At 41.5% G+C, this 18,689-nt stretch overlaps 1 protein-coding gene across 2 annotated transcripts in view; it reads left to right on the plus strand.

Moving 5' to 3' along the window:
- The window catches only part of RAF1 (Raf-1 proto-oncogene, serine/threonine kinase), a 76,116-nt gene that overhangs the window by 39,071 nt on the left and 18,356 nt on the right, over positions 1-18,689 (plus strand). Inside the window, exons 2-5 of one of the 2 annotated variants that reach the window (XM_082639396.1) lie at positions 5,341-5,573; positions 13,777-13,889; positions 16,648-16,750; positions 17,043-17,200. In XM_082639396.1, coding sequence (XP_082495522.1) covers positions 5,367-5,573; positions 13,777-13,889; positions 16,648-16,750; positions 17,043-17,200 — 581 coding nt within the window. In that variant the 5' untranslated portion in view covers positions 5,341-5,366. Of the gene's footprint in view, positions 1-5,340; positions 5,574-13,776; positions 13,890-16,647; positions 16,751-17,042; positions 17,201-18,689 lie in introns of those variants that run through there. The other variant, XM_082639397.1, reaches the window with a different exon arrangement.

An 18,689-nucleotide genomic window follows, 5' to 3' on the forward strand; every position in this document is an offset into this window, starting at 1 on the left:
ACGGGCCCAGTTGCTCCGTGGCATGTGGGATCTTCCTGGAGCAGGGATCAAACCCGTGACCCCTGCATTGGTAGGCAGATTCTTAACCACTGTGCTGCCAGGGAAGTCCTGCTGTATGGTATGTATGTATTTGTTTGTTTGTTTGTTTATTTTGCGTTACGCGGGCCTCTCACTGTTGTGGCCTCTCCCGTTGCGGAGCAGAGGCTCCGGCCGCACAGGCTCAGCGGCCATGGCTCACGGGCCCAGCCGCTCCGCGGCATGTGGGATCTTCCCGGACCGGGGCACGAACCCGTGTCCCCTGCATCAGCAGATGGACTCTCAACCACTGTGCCACCAGGGAAGCCCTGCTGTATGGTTTTTAGAAGATACTTCTTTCTTGTTTTTAGATGTGTACCCTTTCTTGTTAATTGATTACAGAGTACCTTGCCTTAGAGATTCCTATGATAAACAGGTCAGTCCTGGGGCAACTGGTAGGGGCCTTGGCCTTTCTGGGCTTGTCTGCTTATGTAGGCATGCCTTACAAATAGGATCCATCATTTTCTACGAGTGAAATGAAAAAGGTTGGGAGGCACTGCCTTAGTGTGCTTCTCAGCCTGTAAGTGGTCTTGATATAGACATGGAAAATTAAAAATTATGAATGGTAAATAATCAAAAACTTGAGAATTAAGCTGGATTTGCATTTTTTAATCAGTTTTTATTAACAGTTATTGTAGTATGTTCTCTCCTACGCACCAGCACTGTTATTTTCCAAGTGCCTACAAAACTTAGAATTTGTCATAAAATAACTATGATCTTGGACTTAGTCTACAGTTAAGTCTTGTAAGTGGGTTCTTTAACCAATAGATTGTAATAGTCTTCCCTCACAATTAAATACAGAATGCAATTTATTGCGGTTTGTCTTTTGCTGAATAATAGGTATTTTTTAAAGGTGTACTACCAACTGGAGATTTAATTCACATTTACTAGTTCTTGACAGGTCTTTTCTATTAAAAAAATTATATTTGTTGCAACATTATTCTGGCTCATAGCTGAATTCATTTAATAAATATTTGAGTGCTTGTGTTCCAGGTACTGTGTATTAAGGGCTAAGAATACAGTAGTGAACAAGATTGGCAGGAGGTCCTGGCAAGCTTGGCATGGAGCAGAAAGGGGGTGGGAGGTACTGACCAAAATCTGTAGACAGTTAACATTAGTGGTAAGTGGCATGAAGAAAATAAAGGTTATTTGATGGAGGTAGGGGAGTGGGGTCTTCTGACTGGGTTGGAGAGGGAAGATGTCTCTAAAGGGATCTTTTAGGTGAAGACCTTAATGATGTGAAAAAACCAACTTGCTTGTTTTTGGAGGTTTTTGTCTTCTAGATGAAGGGAACAGGAAGTTCAGAAGTGCTGAGGTGTGAAGCTTGGCATGTTCAGAAAGAAGTTTAGCTTTTATTCTGAGTCTTACACAGGGGAGGGAAATGATAAGTTGCATTTTTAAGATTGCCCTTGCTGCTTCTATGAGCCACATCATTTCAGGCTAGTGAGTTGTTCAAAGGAGTCTTCCTCTTTAATTGGGGAAAAAGGTCTAGGGAAAAGAGAAGCTTGTAGATGCCCTTAAAAAGTGACCTCATGGTAATGAAGGGATAGAGTTAGGAGTGTGTTGGGGCTTGGGTAGAGGTGCCAGAGATGGGAGGCAGTGCGTCATGGCCCTGCCACTTGAAGGCTGTAGGATTTTGTCCTGCCCCTCCCCCTTGCATAAATAAAATAGGCTTATAGATGTTTGTAGTAGATAGTAAAATAAAAAAGCAAAAAGTAAATAGATATGTAAAAAGTAAAAATTCCTTAATCATCTTGCTGAAATATTGGTACTTTGTTTATTATTCTATATTTTCTCACTTCTTTATTTTTATTTTTTAAATTAAAAAAAATAGGTTTGTGTTACTTTTAAAATATATATATTTATTTTACTTATTTTTAAATTTTTGCCTGCGTTGGCTCATTGCTGCGCGCAGGCTTTTCTCTAGTTGCGGCGAGCGGGGGCTGCTCTTCGTTGTGGTGCACGGGCTTCTCATTGCGGTGGCTTCGCTTGTTGTGGAGCACAGGCTCTAGGCGTGTAGGCTTCAGTAGTTGTGGCACGCGGGCTCAGTAGTTGTGGCGCACGGGCTTAGTTGCTCCGCGGCATGTGGGATCTCAGACCAGGGCTCAAACCCGTGTCCCGTGCATTGGCAGGCGGATTCCTAACCACTGCGCCACCAGGGAAGCCCCTCTCCCTTCTTTATGATTCTAGATTTCCCTCCCTCTTTCTAGATGAGTATGAAAGAGGTTCAAACTACATTTGTCATTTTTTGTTTTGTCTTGGGTAGCTTTTTCCACCTTTGCACCTACAGATCTACTTTACTTATCACGTGGGAATTAGCATGATTTGTTTAATTCCTTATTGTTAAGTATTTGGTGTTCTCCCCAATTTTTTAAGGATATGAACAATGCTCTAATGAAGATGCTTATGCATATATCGTTATACACTTGCCTTATACTTCTGTAGGATAAATTCCTAGAGTGACATTGAATTACCAGATCAGTCTTTAAGAACATTTCAGAACTTTAATAGTTTCTTACCATATTCTCCTCCAAAAAAGTTGAGCCAAGACTGTGAGAGTAATGCCAGGTAGTGATCTTAAGTCTCTAAACTTTTCTAGTTTTCTCAGCTGTCAGCTAAGAATAGTTATATGTATTGTCCCCTTTTGCTTCAGGCATGTGATGTGAGAAAGAGCATAGTACATAGTGGGTATTCAGACAGAAACTTCTGGTTAAGACCAAGACATTTGGATTAACTCTAGGCCATTTTAGCTCTGACTAAATGATTTCAAGTGTCAGTGTTATATATGAGAAGGTTAAGGGCTTTGGAGTCAGATAGAGCTGCGCAATTCTGAATCCCACCTCTGCCCGCTAAAGCTCGACTGTAAAAATGGGGATGTAATTCCTACCTAGAGTATCCTCTAAGGATCAGGTTGGGTAATATGAGTGGGCTGTATGCAGTATATACTGTTTCATAATAGTAGGCACCTAGTAAATGGTAACTATTGTTAATAATGCTAATAATAAGATAAAACAAGTTTCTGAAGGAGTAAGGCTTGGGAAGGATGGGATTCCCTGTCAACCTCACTGTTTTCTACAGGAGGAAATAAATACCTCTCACTTCTGCATGGTTGCTGACTCCCAATCAGCGTCAGGGCATTGCACGTCCTCACTGCAGAGTATCTGACTTATTGTCATTGTGTGACTATCTATGGACTTTCATTGCAGTTTTCTTGTTGCCCGATTAAAACATTTGATTATTTTTTGTTAGGTAACTGTCTCTCCTTGCTTCGGTTTATAAGCTTTGTTTCTGCACTAAAACTGAACTCCGAATGTTATGTTGGAAAGTTCATGTACTTTAAATATAAACAGATACAGAATCTGGTTATTTTACTTATCACCTGGGTGTTCTTGGGCAAGTAGCATGGTTTTTCTGTGCCTTATTTGTTTAAAAAATAAAGGGTGGTTGGAGGAAGGGATTTAAAATCTTTTGGGGTGCTTACACAGATTAAATGAGATTATATATTAAGTGTCTAACACACATCCTAGAATACTAGTTTCTTTTCCTTCTTCAAAGGCAGAAAGTTATGGCTTACCCTTTTTTTTTCTCATAGTACTAATTGTTACTCATACTCAAGTATAGTTGCTCATACTTAATATACAGTAACAAAAGAAGGAGAGAAGTGGAATTGAAAAAGTATTGGGTTGACCAAAAAGTGCTTTCGGTTTTTAAGTAAGAGTAAAAGATACATTTTTCATTTTCAGCAAGAACTTTATTGAACGGCATATTCACCCTTTTGTTCCACTACCTTCTGCCAGTTTTTCAGGCAACTTCATAATTGCATCTTCCCAAAACTCTTTATATTTCTGAGCAAAGAACTGTTCCAGGTGCCTTTTACAGTCTTTCAGGGAATTGAAATTTTTTCCATTAAGAGAATTTTGTAAAGACCTAAATAAATGGAAATCTGAAGGTGAAATGTCTGGTGAATACAGCGGATGAATCAGCAGTTCCCAGCCAAGCTGTAACAGTTTCTGCCTGGTCATCAAAGAAACATGCAGTCTTGCGTTATCCTGATGGAAGATTATGCGTTTTCTCTTGACTAATTCTGGACGCTTTTTGTCGAGTGCTGGTTTCAGTTGGTCTAATTGGGAGCAGTACTTGTTGGAATTAATCGTTTGGTTTTCCGGAAGGAGCTCATAACAGAGAACTCCCTTCCAATCCCACCATATACACAACGTCACCTTCTTTGGATGAAGACCGGCCTTTGGTGTGGTTGGTGGTGGTTCATTTCACTTGTCCCACAATCTCTTCCATTCCGCATTATTGTACAGTATCCACTTTTCATTGCCCGTCACAATTTGTTTTAAAAACGGAACGTTTTCATCACGTTTAAGTAGAGAATTGCATATGGAAATATGGTCAAGAAGGTTTTGTTCGCTCAACTTATGTGGAACCCAAACATCACATCGATGAACATAACCAAGCTGGTGCAAATGATTTTCAGTGCTTGATTTGGCTATTTTGAGTATGTTGGCCATTTCCCAGGTGGTATAACGTTGATTGTTCTCAGTTACTGTCTCGATGTGATCACTATCAACTTGAACTGGTCTGCCCGACTGTGGAGCATTGTCCAGTGAGAAACCTCCAGCATGAAACTTCACAGCTTTTGACATGCCTGATCAGTCACAGCACCTTCTCCATATACTGCACAAATCTTTTTTGGCATTTCAGTTGCATTTTTACCTTTTTTGAAATAATAAAGCATAATATGCCAAAAATGTTGCTCTTTTCCTTCCGTCTTCAATATTAAAATGGCTACACAAAAATTCACCAATTTTGATGTCTTGTTTTAAATGCATGCTGATATGACAGCTGTCACATACAATCTAACAAAATTGTTTCAAATGAAGTTAAAGACAACTAAGTGCTACTAGAGCCATCTTATGGAAAAAACCGAATGAACCTTTTGGCCCACCTGATATTAGAATAAGAAGTCAAGAGACCTGGGCTTATAGTTCCAGGTTGGCTTTTAACTGGTGGTATAACTCTTGATGAATCTTTAGACCTCTAATCCCCATTTTGTTAATTTTTGAGTTGTCTATGAAATATTCTATGGAAATATACTAAAATAGAAGTTTTCTGAGTAATTTATTTAAGCAGATGTCACCTACAAGAAAGCCCACATACTACTGTTTTCACAATTACTCTGTATATTGTATTGTTGAGTTAATTACTTTTGTTCAAGAATTCTAATTATTTGTCTGTTTATTTATTTATTTTTACCAGGTTTAAGTATTGTGTAAGCTGCATCAATGGAGCACATACAGGGGGCCTGGAAGACGATCAGCAATGGTTTTGGATTCAAAGACGCGGTGTTTGATGGCCCCAGCTGCATCTCCCCTACAATAGTTCAGCAGTTTGGCTATCAGCGTCGGGCATCAGATGATGGCAAACTTACGGACCCTTCTAAGACAAGCAACACTATCCGTGTTTTTTTGCCAAACAAGCAAAGAACAGTGGTACGTGAACATTCCTCTCAGAAAATGTAGTTGTCCATCACCCTATAGAAAACGCTATGGATCATGTTGCCCATCTTATAGGCAGGCAAAATCTTCACTGTCATTTTGAGTCTTTATTTATTTAAAAATTTTATTTTAGTGTTTTGTAGTTGTACCTGTTTTTGTTTTGTTTTGTTTTTAATTGAGGTATAGTTGATTTACAATATTGTGTTAGTTTCAGGTGTAAAGTGATTCCGATATATATATATTTCAGATATTTTCCATTATAGGTTATTATAAGATATTGAACAGTTCTTTGTGTTATACAGTAAATCCTTGTTGCTTATCTATTTTAGGTATAGTAGTTTGTGTCTTTTAATCCCATACTCCTTATTTATCCCACCTTTCCCCTTCGGTAACAGTAAGTTTGTTTTCTGTATCTGTGAGTCTATTTTGATTTTGTGTATAGATTCATCTGTATTATTTCTAGATTCCACATTTAAGTGATAATCATATAATATTTGTTTTTTCTGTCTGACTTCACTTGGTATGATATTCTTTTTTTAAAAGTATTTATTTATTTGGCTGTGCTGGGTCTTAGTTGCGGCACACGGGATCTTTAGCTGTGGCATGTGGGATCTAGTTCCCTGACCAGGAATTGAACCTGGGCCCCTTGCATTGGGAGCTCAGTGTCTTAACCATGGAACCACCAGGGAAATCCCAGTATGATATTCTTCAGTGATAATATTTCATTTCTTTTTTATGGCTGAGTAATATTCCATTGGTGGGCACTGGGCTTGTTTCCATGTCTTGCCTGTTGTAAATAGTGCTACTGTCAACTGGGGTGCATGTATCTTTTCGAATTAGAGTTTTCATCTTTTCTGGATAGATGCCCAGGAGTGGGATTGCTGGATCATATGGTAACTCTAGTTTTAGTTCTGTTTTTGTTTTTAATAAATTTATTTATTTATTTATTTTTGGCCGTGTTGGGTCTTTGTTGCTGCATGCAGGCTTTTTTTTTTCCTAGTTGTGGCGAGCGGGGGCTACTCTTCGTTTGTAGTGTGCAGTCTTCTCATTGCAGTGGCTTCTCTTGTTGTGGAGCGTGGGCTCTAGGGCACGCGGGCTTCAGTAGTTGTGGCGTGCGGGCTCAGTAGTTGTGGCTTGAGGGCTCTAAAGCTTAGTAGTTGTGATGCATGGGCTTAGTTGCTCTGCAGCATGCGGGATCTTCCTGGACCAGGGCTTGAACCCGTGTCCCCTGCATTGGCAGGTGGATTTTTTTAACCACCGCACCACCAGAGAAGTCCCTAGTTTTAGTTTTTTAAGGAACCTCCATACTCTTTTCCATAGTGTGTGCACTAATTTACATTCCCACCAGCAGTGTAATAGGGTTCCACTTAGGGTCTTTGTTAATTGGCTTTCCAGTTGCAGATTTTATTGCTTTATGTTCCTTTCACACCCCTTGCTTTATCCCAGCTCTTGGCCTTCATTCTGTTGTTAGTCTTGCCTGAAATGTCTTCTTTACTGACATTTCCTCTAAACATATAGTACATTCTTCTTTTTTTAAATTTATTTATTTATTTATTTATTTATTTTGTGGTACGCGGGCCTCTCACTGTTGTGGCCTCTCCCGTTGCGGAGCACAGGCTCCGGATGCGCAGGCTGAGCGGCCATGGCTCACGGGCCTAGCCGCTCCGCAGCATGTGGAATCTTCCCGGTCCGGGGCACAAACCCATGTCCCCTGCATCAGCAGGCGGACTCTTAACCAGTGCGCCACCAGGGAAGCCCTTTTTATTTTTATTTTTATTGGATTACAGTTGATTTACAATGTTGTGTTTGTTTCAGGCGTACAGCAAAGTGAATCAGTTGTACATATACATAGATCCACTCTTTTTTAGATTCTTTTCCCAGATAGGCCATTACAGAGTATTGAGTAGAGTTCCCTGTGCTATACAGTAGGTCCCTATTACTTACCAATTTTATATATAGTAGTGTGTATATTATGTATAGTAATGTGCATATTTCAATCCCAGTCTCCCAATTTATTCCTCCGCCCCTTACCCCGGTAACCATGTTTGTTTTCTACATCTGTAACTCTGTTTCTGGTTTGTAGGTAAGTACATTTGTACCCTTTCCTTTTTTTTTTTTTTTTTTTTTTGCAGTACGCGGGCCTCTCACTGTTGGGGCCTCTCCCGTTGCGGAGCACAGGCTCAGCGGCCATGGCCCACGGGCCCAGCCGCTCCACGGCATGTGGGATCTTCCCGTACCGGGGCACGAACCCGTGTCCCCTGCATCGGCAGGTGGACTCTCAACCACTGCGCTACCAGGGAAGCCCTGAACTCTTTTTTTAGATTCCACATATAAGCAATATCATATGATATATATCTTCCTCTGTCTGACTTACTTCACTCAGTGTGATAATCTCTAGGTCCATCAGTGTTGCGGCAAATGGCATTATTTTGTTCTTTGTTATGGCTCAGTAATATTCCATTGTATATATGTACCACATCTTCTTTATCCATTCCTCTGCTGTTGGACATTTAGGTTGCTTTTATGTCCTGGCTATTGTAAATAGTTCTGCAGTGAACATTGGGGTGCATGTATCTTTTTGAATTACGGTTTTCTCCAGATATATGCCCAGGAGTGGGATTGCTGGATCATAGGGTAGTTCTATTTCTAGTTTTTAAAGTAATCTCCATACTGTTCTCCATAGTGGCTGTTCTAATTTATATTTCCCCCAACAGTGTAGGAGGGTTCCCTTTTCTCCACGCCGTCTCCAGCATTTATTGTTTGTAGATTTTTTGATGATGGCCATTCTGACTGGTGTGAGGTGAAAATAGTACATTCTTATGGGGATATATTTCAAAGGGTTCTTTGAAAAATTCTGTTAGACATTTCTGGTGATTAAAAAATTGTTTTGTTCTGAATATTAAAGCAAACTGTTCATTTAAAAATTTTTTTTTTTCTTTTTTTTTTTTTTTTTTTTTTTTGCGGTATGCGGGCCTCTCACTGTTGTGGCCTCTCCCATTGCGGAGCACAGGCTCCGGACGCGCAGGCCCAGCGGCCATGGCTCACGGGCCCAGCCGCTCCGCGGCATATGGGATCCTCCCAGACCGGGGCACGAACCCGCATCCCCTGCATCGGCAGGCGGACTCTCAACCACTGCGCCACCAGGGAGGCCCTAAAAATTTTTTGATATTACAGGTATATTGAAGGAAATAAAATTACCTAGGAAAATTATTTTGGTAAATTTCCTAGGACTTGTGGCAAAGCTGGAGGTAGCTTAAAAATCACAGCTCTGGGCCTCCCTGGTGGCGCAGTGGTTGAGAGTCCGCCTGCCGATGCAGGGGATACGGGTTCGTGCCCCGGTCCGGGAGGATCCCATATGCTGCGGAGTGGCTGGGCCCGTGAGCCATGATGGCCACTGAGCCTGCGCATCCGGAGCCTGTGCTCCGCAATGGGAGAGGCCACAACAGTGAGAGGCCCGCATACTGCAAAAAAAAAAAAAAAAAAAAAAAAAAAAAAAAAAAAAATCACAGCTCTTTTCCAAGGGCACTAAACTAGCCAGTTATTCCTGCATAGTTTCTGACACAAAATCTCAACTTTTCTACGAAATTACTGCTCAAAAAGCTTCTTACTATCCTGGGAGGGGGAAAAAAAACACCTGGTTGAAACAGAAAAGTGAAGTTGTGCTAATTTTGCTTGGTGTGGGACATTTGAGAAAACCTTCCTTCAAAACGTCCACACCTCCTCCTTTCCCACCCTCTGTTTTTTGTGTAAAAGCAGTGCATTGTGTTTATTCTGTGTACCTAGGCGAGGCAAGGTTCCAAGGTTGGCAAGTACAGTCCAGAGTTTTCTCAGTTTGTTTCTAACAGTTCAACTCTCTCCACTTTACTAAAACTTCCTTTATACTTCTTTTGTGACCCTAAAGAGCCTTCCAGTGACAGTGTTGTACATTTAGGTACATTCTGAACTGAAGGCAAAACTCAAAGGCATTTTAAAGTGTGAGTAAATTTATTTTTGTTCCCTTTCCTGAAAATGAAAGTTTAATGGCTGGCAAAATAAATAATCCCCTTATATTTCAACAGTAGTCTTTCATTTGCAAACTGATTTTTACCCATTATTTTCTCAATAATTTTCTTTCTTACCTTAAGTGGAGAGCCCAGATGGGAAGTCTGAATGTGATGGGAAGCTGAAGATCATCTGGTGCTGCTTCTGGGCCTTACTGCCACTGTCTTCTCCACCCCCATCTACTAGTTTGCCTGGAAGAGTGTGAAACTTAGTTTGGCTTAATAATTAAGTGTATGGGCCTTTAAGACAACAAGGCCCAAATTTAAATCCCTGTATTGCCTTTTATAAGCTGTATCATCTAAACAAATTACATAATATTTTGAGCCTCTGTTTCCTGACCTTTATAAAATGAGGCTCATGCTGACTACAGTGGCTAGTTCATAAGTAAAATGGCAGTTTTGATTATTTCTGAGTGTTTTCTATATCTGTATACTTTTTAAAAAAATTTTTATTTTTGACTGTGTTGGTTCTTCGTTGCTGTGCATAGGCTTTCTCTAGTTGTGGCGAGTGGGGCCTTCTCTTGTTGCAGAGCACGGGCTCTAGGCACGTGGGCTTCAGTAGTTGCAGCACACGGGCTCAGTAGTTGTGGCACATGAGTTCTAGAGCGTGCGGGCTTCAGTAGTTGTGGTTCGCGGGCTCTAGAGCGCAGGCTCAGTAGTTGTGGCACACGGGCTTAGTTGCTCCACGGCATGTGGGATTTTCCAGGACCGGGGCTCGAACCCGTGTCCCCTGCATTGGCAGGTGGATTCTTAAACACTGCGTCACCAGGGAAGTCCGACATTTGTGTATACTTGACAGCCTTCATTTGAGCACAACTGGTGGTTGGGGATGACTGATTTGGAAGCTTGACTTCTCTCTGACAGCTTTTGAGAAGGTTCTGTCAGAGAAAGTTAGTTTCTTCTGTTTCTTTGACCAGAGATGGACTGTTGTGTCTCTGGAAGAACCACCTTCTTTCACTAGGCACCCAGCTTCAGGGGAGCATTGAAGGAGGAAGGAGTCATTTGCTGGCCAGCATGGCCAGTCAGCTGTTTCTAATCATCCCCAGATTGCTTCACTGCTGGAGCCCAGAATGACTGTCATAATCACTTAGTGGGCTCCAGAGATTAGTCAGATTTAGCTGATTACAACCTGTGTCCGTGGGGAGTTGCAGAGAGAAGAGTGATAGAGAGGATCTATGTCTGATTTAAATAATTTTAGAATAATTAGTAGTGGCTTGTTTTTTGAATTTTTCTTGTCATTTGTTTTGTAAACATGTGTCTCTTTGACTAACTGCTGCTGCTAATTATTATTGGATGAGTGATTGGATCATAGCTGAGACCCATTAATTACCACTGGAATCACCCGAGAAGCAGTTTAAAATACAGATTCCTGAGCTTCATTCAAGATGACTGAATCAGATGGATGTGTTAGAGGGGGCAGGCCAGGAAAATATATTTTCACAGGCTCCTCAGATGATTCTAATACCAGCCACGTTTGGGAACCCCACTGGATTAGAAGATATTTAAAGAACTGTCTAGCTCTTGGAGCTGTGACTTTTAATGAAGATTAAATAGCACAGATACCACTTTACAGTTTTCAAAGTACTACTGCACAGTATTTGATACAGGTCATGTTTCTGTTAATGTGTGTGTTGATTTACTTTTCATTGTCCTCATTCTTGGTGTATTCATAGTTCAGATCATTCTCTCTCCCTATACTTTGTTGTTTTGTGTCTGGAAGCTGGAAGTTAGTGGGATATTTCTAAGGGTATCACTGCTTCAAGAAACCTTTAAAATAAACTTGTGAAACACTGTAAATGAATATTTAAAAATATTTTAAACCTTTAAAATAAGTACACACATCACTCACCTCCCTCTGGGAAGGGGCTGGGTTGACCACTGTCAGATGTCACACTTTCACCCAGTGGAAGGACTCTACTTGGGGCAGTTTGCAAGCACTGCTGATCTACATTCTGCTCTCTCTACAGCCCATACTGTCTAGTTGCCTTACTTTTGATTAACTTTATTGGCTTTAAAAACAAAATGTATAGGGCTTTTATTGAAATGCTTAAGAGCTTAGGTGAAATTTTTATATAGCTGCCATTATTAGCGCTCTGGCACTCACACTTTATGTTAGGCTTTTTTTTTTTTTTTTTTTTTTAATTTTATTTATTTTTGCTGTGTTGGGTCTTCATTTCTGTGCAAGGACTTTCTCCAGTTGTGGCAAGTGGTGGCCACTCTTCATCGCGGTGCGCGGGCCTCTCACTGTCGCGGCCTCTCTTGTTGCCGAGCACAGGCTCCAGACGCGCAGGCTCAGTAACTGTGGCTCACGGGCCCAGTTGCTCCGCGGCATGTGGGATCTTCCCAGACCAGGGCTCGAACCCGTGTCCCCTGCATCAGCAGGCGGACTCTCAACCACTGCGCCACCAGGGAAGCCCCTTTTTTTTTTTTTAAGATATATTTATTTAGTTTATTTTTGGCTGCATCGGGTCTTAGTTGTGGCATGTGGGATCTTCATTGAGGCATGCAGGATCTTTTTATTTTTTATTTTTTAATTAATTATTTGTGGCTGCGTTGGGTCTTTGTTGCCACATGCGGGCTTTCTCTAGTTGTGGCGAGCGGGGGCTACTCTTCGTCGCAGTGTGTATGCTTCTTGTTATGGTAGCTTCTCTTGTTGTGGAGCACGGGGTCTAGGCACGCGGGCTCGGTAGTTGTGCCTCGTGGGCTTAGTTGCTCTGCGGCATGTGGGATCTTCCTGGACCAGGGATCGAGCCCGTGTCCCCTGCATTGACACGTGGATTCTTAACCACTGCACCACCAGGGAAGCCCTAAGGCATGCAGGGTCTTTCGTTGCAGTGTGTGGGCTCTTCGTTGCGGCACGCAGGCTTCTTCTCTCTTCTCTTCTCTCTCTCAGTTGTGGGGTGCAGGGTTTTCTCTTCTCTAGTTGTGGCGCACAGGCTCCAGGGCGCGTGGCTTCCAGAGCCTGTGGGCTCTGTAGTTTGCAGCACGCAGGCTCTCTAGTTGAGGCGCATGAGCTCAGTAGTTGCGACGCGCGGGCTTAGTTGCTCCGCGGCATGTGGGATCTTAGTTCCTGCGTCCCTTGCATTGGAAGGCGAATTCTTTTCCACTGGACCGACCACCAGGGAAGTTCCTTTGTTAGGCTTCTGAGTGCCTGCTGAGTTTTTGAGGATTGGGTACAGGGGGATGTGAAGGGGCGTATACTGCTAAGGCTGTCTGGAATGGGTGTGCAGATTTATTTAAACTAGCAGTGATGTTTGTCCTGACAGCAGGGCAGAGGCTTTATTTCCTCCACTTCCTGCTTGCCCTCCCTAGTCTGAAGTGCATGTGAGATGGAATTTTTGTTAGGAATATCAACCATTTTGTTGAAAATAGGTTGAAATACAAAGTTTTGATGAGAAGAATCATGTTTGTTTATAGATTGGGTTGGCTTATTTTCCTTTCTGGTGGATATTTATGCTTGCATGAACATTTCATTGAGTCAAACAAATTAGAGAGGTAGAAAGGGAAAGTTGATCATTTCTCTCTCCCAACCACTTTCTCATAGGGGTAACAGCTGAGTGTCTATCTTTTCACACTCATATAACATATATAGGTTCCCCACCCTTTAAATAATCTTACTCTTTGTATTATTCTGAAAAATATTTTCCCCCAGTTAATATGAACACCCTCTGACGAGTCATTATAAGTAATATATTAGTAGCACCGTGTGACACATACAGATGTTCTGTACTTTATTCAAGCACTTGCCTATTGCTGGACATTCTGGGTGCTTCCTCTGTGTGTGTGTTTGCCATTATTGTTGACCCTTGGACACCTCAGGGGGTTATGGGCGCCAGCCCCATGTGCACTTGAAAATCCGAGTATAACTTACAGTCAGCCCTTGGTATGTGTGCTCTGTATCTGCTGTTCCATATCCTCGGATTCAACAAACCACAAATCATGTAGTACTGTAGTATTTCCTATTGAAAAACTCCGCGTATAAGTGGACCTGTGCAGTTGAGAGCCGTGTTGTTCAAGGGTCAACTGTACAAGCGATGCTGTCATAAAATCTTCTGCATACACCCTTACAGACTGATGGATTTATTTCTATATTCACCTTTCCAAGGGGTGTGCTTGTGCAACCTGTGTTGGTTCTAAAGGTGACCCTTTGTTTGTAGGTCAATGTGCGGAATGGAATGAGCTTGCATGACTGCCTTATGAAAGCTCTCAAGGTGAGGGGCCTGCAACCAGAGTGCTGTGCAGTTTTCAGACTTCTCCACGAACACAAGGGGTAAGAACTCAAAAGTCAACCAGCTCTTCCTTCATACTAGTAAGGATTTCCTAGCTTCAAATAATAACTGTTTTCATAAAAAAAATTGTACTAGCTTCCTATAGAATAGTGAATATTTGAATACCCTTGTTTATAAAGAGACAGTTTTAGAAAAATAAGATACCAAGAACTTGAAAATTTTGCTTGAACATTGCATTGGAATATAAAATACATGTTAGTTGTTGGATAGTGTTTCCATAGAAGGAAACAGTAATGTCAGCTTTCTCTAGAGCAAAATTTTTGTGTTTGCTATATTGCAGTTAACAGAGTGGGTACTCAGAAAGTGTTTCATTATTATTTATAGTTAAAGAATACTGTCTTTAAGAGATTAACTTTTATAATTCACTCATGTTTATTCAGTTAATATTTACTGAATCCCAGCAGTTTGACAGACACAGGGCTAAAAGATGCAGGAGAATTTCTGCTTCAAGGAGGATCAGTGTAGTTCATCCTATTCCTAATGGTGGTAACAAGATAGAGGCATTGCCTCAAAGTCTAGGAGTAATAATACCCCGTAGCATCAGAGCCATCTGTGACTATCTGTTACTTGTTACTGTTTCCCCCCAAATCTGGGATAATAACCTTAATTTTACCTTCTTCTTGGAAAGTACTGGTTCTGTTATTGATCTTTAGCTTACATCTTTTATATTTCAAGGGGCTCCCCAGCTTGAGAGACTAGCCTAGGGGATGAGTACTCAAAATGTTGCTGGAATTTGGCTCCCTGTTCACTGATGCCAAGTAAAAATACGGAGACAGAGATTTGGAAGATAAGAAATAGAGAGGCTTTTTATTTTCTTTGCCAGGCAAAGGGAAGACACAGCAGGCAAGCGCCTCAAGAACTGTGTCCCCCTGTCCTGGGGAATTACAGGGGGTCTTACAGGTGGAACTAGCAGTCCAGGGTAAGTGATAAGGATGAAAGTGGTGAAGGTCTTTTATTCTTCTTCTTGCAGTATTTTAAAAACAGTCACCGTTGGCATCAGGCAGCCTGGTAATTGGGGCCATTTATCTCTGGGTTATCAGCCGGGTGACCTTCTTTATGAAATGTAAACAGCTACAAGGGGTGATTTGCTACAAGAGAATGCAGCCAGAATAAATGCCAGGTGCAGGGAACAATTCATATGGAATCAGAGAGTAATTAGCTTTGTTTAGTTTTGTGAAGGACAAGTCTAGCTACAAGTGTTTGTTAGTAGTAACAGCTAAAGAATAACCAAGATTGCTAACTCTTTCAGGCCTGTTTATGCTGTTTCCCCAGCCTGTTCATTATTTATTTTCCTTGTTTATCAGAAAAGTTTCATTTCTATTTTTGCTGCAACAAAAAGGGTGAGCATAAATTCATCTGTTTATGTTATTCCTATCAGCTTAGGGTTTTTTTTTTGCTGAAGTGCAAATCTTTGAAGCAGATGCCAGTTTTATGTGGGTACAGTCCCAGGTTGGTCCCAAAGTCAGTGCCTAGTGCTCCCTAAAGACTAGAGAGACTCTGAGGCAGTGAGGGGCTTGAGCCACTCTTGTCCACGGCTGTATTTGTTTGGAGCTACCCTAGGTTCTCTTTTGGATGGATGGCACCTCAAGACTGATCAGGAAACAGGACTCACCCTCTCCCTCTTCATTAGGGCAAAGCAGGACTTTGGAGTAATGTTGGGTTTCCCAGACCTTGTATAGGGAATTATATTAAGGGATGGATTATTTCCTGCCATATAATCAGAAAGATGGCTCTAATAGGCTTCTCGTAGGTGAAAGGAGAGGTTAGAATGGTGCTGTATATGTGGTGTTCTCTCCCTACCTGAGAATATTCTTCCTTCAGGAGTTGGGCCAGATAAGCTAGATAAGGCATGAGAAAGGAACTGGGAATTAATTTTTACTTAAATGTACCCATTTTTCTCTCTTATTTAGGCACAGAAAGAGTGGTTTCAGAGTAAATTTTAAGACAGTTAAGTCTTTCATCAATTTATATGTATAGACTCTGCAGACAGTTCTACAGATTTGAGCCCAATCGTCATAGAAAAGTGCATTTTATTTGTGATTCCTTTCTATTTATGTATTTTCTAGATTGAAGTAGGCTAGTGAAGATTAAATTTTGCTACTGTAGCAATATTTATAACCCATTTTATAGGATTTTAGGATTTTTATAGGATTTTAATATTATAAAGTCCAATTTATTGTATATTTCCTTTATCATGAGATTGTTTTATTTCATTGTTTAAAAAAGCTTTATTCTAAGAGTACAAGCTTTGGAGTCTGACTGACCTGGATTCCAAATAGACCGTTACACTCTGTGTGTGGCCTTGACCAAGTTACCTTCTTAGAGCCCCATTTCTGTCATTTTTAAGATGGGAATAATAATGCCCACTTCATAAGTTTTTTTTTTTTGTTTTTTTTCGTATTTATTTGGTTGTATTGGGTCTTAGTTGTGGCAGGCAGGCTCCTTAGTTGCGGCATGCGAACTCTTAGTTGCAGCATGCATGTGGGATCTAGTTCCCTGACGAGGGATCGAACCCGGGTCCCCTGCATTGGGAGCACGGAGTCTTATCCATTGCGCCACCAGGGAAGTCCCTATAGGTTTGTTGTATGAATTAAATGTCAGTGTTGTATGGGATTTAAGTTAAGTTTTATGTTTATGTAGCATGAGCTAAGTGGTAGCTGTTGTTATTACTGGTATTCAACTCTTTCACCTAATTTAAGTATTCACCTTTCATATTATGTTTTTTTAAATCCTCTTTAGTAAAAAAGCACGTTTAGATTGGAATACTGATGCTGCCTCGTTGATTGGAGAGGAACTTCAAGTAGATTTCCTGGATCATGTTCCACTCACAACACACAACTTTGTAAGTTGCAGATCTCTTCTCTCTTTGTGGTATGCTGGGTGCTTTGGCTGGCACAAGAGGAATTTCTCAGAGATAATAAGTATATATGTTGTTGGATTGTTTAAAGCTGTGCCATTGTTGACAGTAAAGCAATTTAGGTGTCATTAGATCACAGATGTACTTTAATTTCTGTGTATGAATTTTACAGATGTTGGAAGTATGATTCTTCATTCTAATAAAACCTCTTGGGGGTCAAGAAGGAAATTATTTTGTTTTTTATTCAGTATAATTTACACCTGTGTTCTTGTTCCAGGCTCGGAAGACCTTCCTGAAGCTTGCCTTCTGTGACATCTGTCAGAAGTTCCTGCTAAATGGGTTTAGATGTCAGACTTGTGGCTACAAGTTTCACGAGCATTGTAGCACCAAAGTACCTACTATGTGTGTGGACTGGAGTAATATCAGACAGCTCTTGTAAGGCGTTGTTCTGCTTGCAAAGACTATAAGGGGGTGGGGAGAGTAATATCAGACAGCTCTTGTAAGGCGTTGTTCTGCTTGCAAAGACTATAAGGGGGCGGGGAGAGTAATATCAGACAGCTCTTGTAAGGCGTCGTTCTGCTTGCACAGAATATAAGGGGGCGGGAAGAGTAATATCAGACAGCTCTTGTAAGGCGTTGTTCTGCTTGCAAAGACTATAAGGGGGTGGGGAGAGTAATATCAGACAGCTCTTGTAAGGCGTCGTTCTGCTTGCAAAGACTATAAGGGGGCGGGGAGAGTAATATCAGACAGCTCTTGTAAGGCGTTGTTCTGCTTGCAAAGAATATAAGGGGGCGGGGAGAGTAATATCAGACAGCTCTTGTAAGGCGTTGTTCTGCTTGCACAGAATATAAGGGGGCGGGGAGAGTAATATCAGACAGCTCTTGTAAGGCGTCGTTCTGCTTGCACAGAATATAAGGGGGCGGGGAGAGTAATATCAGACAGCTCTTGTAAGGCGTTGTTCTGCTTGCAAAGAATATAAGGGGGCGGGGAGATACAAACCCCTTTTGAGGATGCATACTGTGTATTTGACAAGTCTGGGTTTCAGACTTATTAAATGAATTGTCAGGATCTGGAAACGATCTACTTTAGAAACATGACCGCTCCGAAACTAGCAAGTTTTGAGGTGGTATATAACACTCTTAAACGAGCTGGTAGGAGTATTGCCTGTCAAATAGAGATTGATATACTGTGCTTCAGTAAGGCAAAGAGCAGAGGGATATGAAACCCCCCCCAGACTTTTTTTTACTAGGTTGCTAGTAGACACTACTCTGTCTACTCTTAAATAACACCGAACAGACCTCTGACATCAAGAAGGAGCAGAAAGTTGGTGCTGTTTTCTTCACCTCAAACTAGGGAAAACATTAATCTTAAAATGATATTACAGTAAACCTTAAAAAACACATGTATCGGGGCTTCCCTGGTGGCGCGGTGGTTGAGAGTCCGCCTGCCGATGCAGGGGACACGGGTTTGTGCCCCGGTCCGGGAGGATCCCACATGCCGCGGAGCGGCTGGGCCCGTGAGCCGTGGCCGCTGAGCCTGCGCGTCCGGAGCCTGTGCTCCGCCACGGGAGAGGCCACAACAGTGAGAGGCCCGCGTACCGAAAAAAGAAAAAAACAACAACAACAAAACAAACCCACATGTGTCCCTCAGGGGACAAACCAGTTACTAAAATATATTCCATATAGACAAACTGGTTTTTTTAGTAAGGTTTAAATTAAAAGTTACATATTCCAAAGAACCTCTTAAAAACTATTAACAGGGATATGAAAAGTCAAAGGTGAACTTTTATCCTATTTTGAAGGTACTAGAAAAACTAAGGGAATGTTATCATTAAACTACCACGGGAACATCTTTTTTGCTTTCGTGGTAGTCACGTGTTGCTTTTGCAAAGAGAGCTTGGGTAGCATAAACAGCACAAACTTGG

The sequence above is a fragment of the Mesoplodon mirus genome (genome assembly GCF_964341445.2).
Source record: "Mesoplodon mirus genome assembly, chromosome: 12".
Lineage (NCBI taxonomy): Eukaryota > Metazoa > Chordata > Mammalia > Artiodactyla > Ziphiidae > Mesoplodon > Mesoplodon mirus.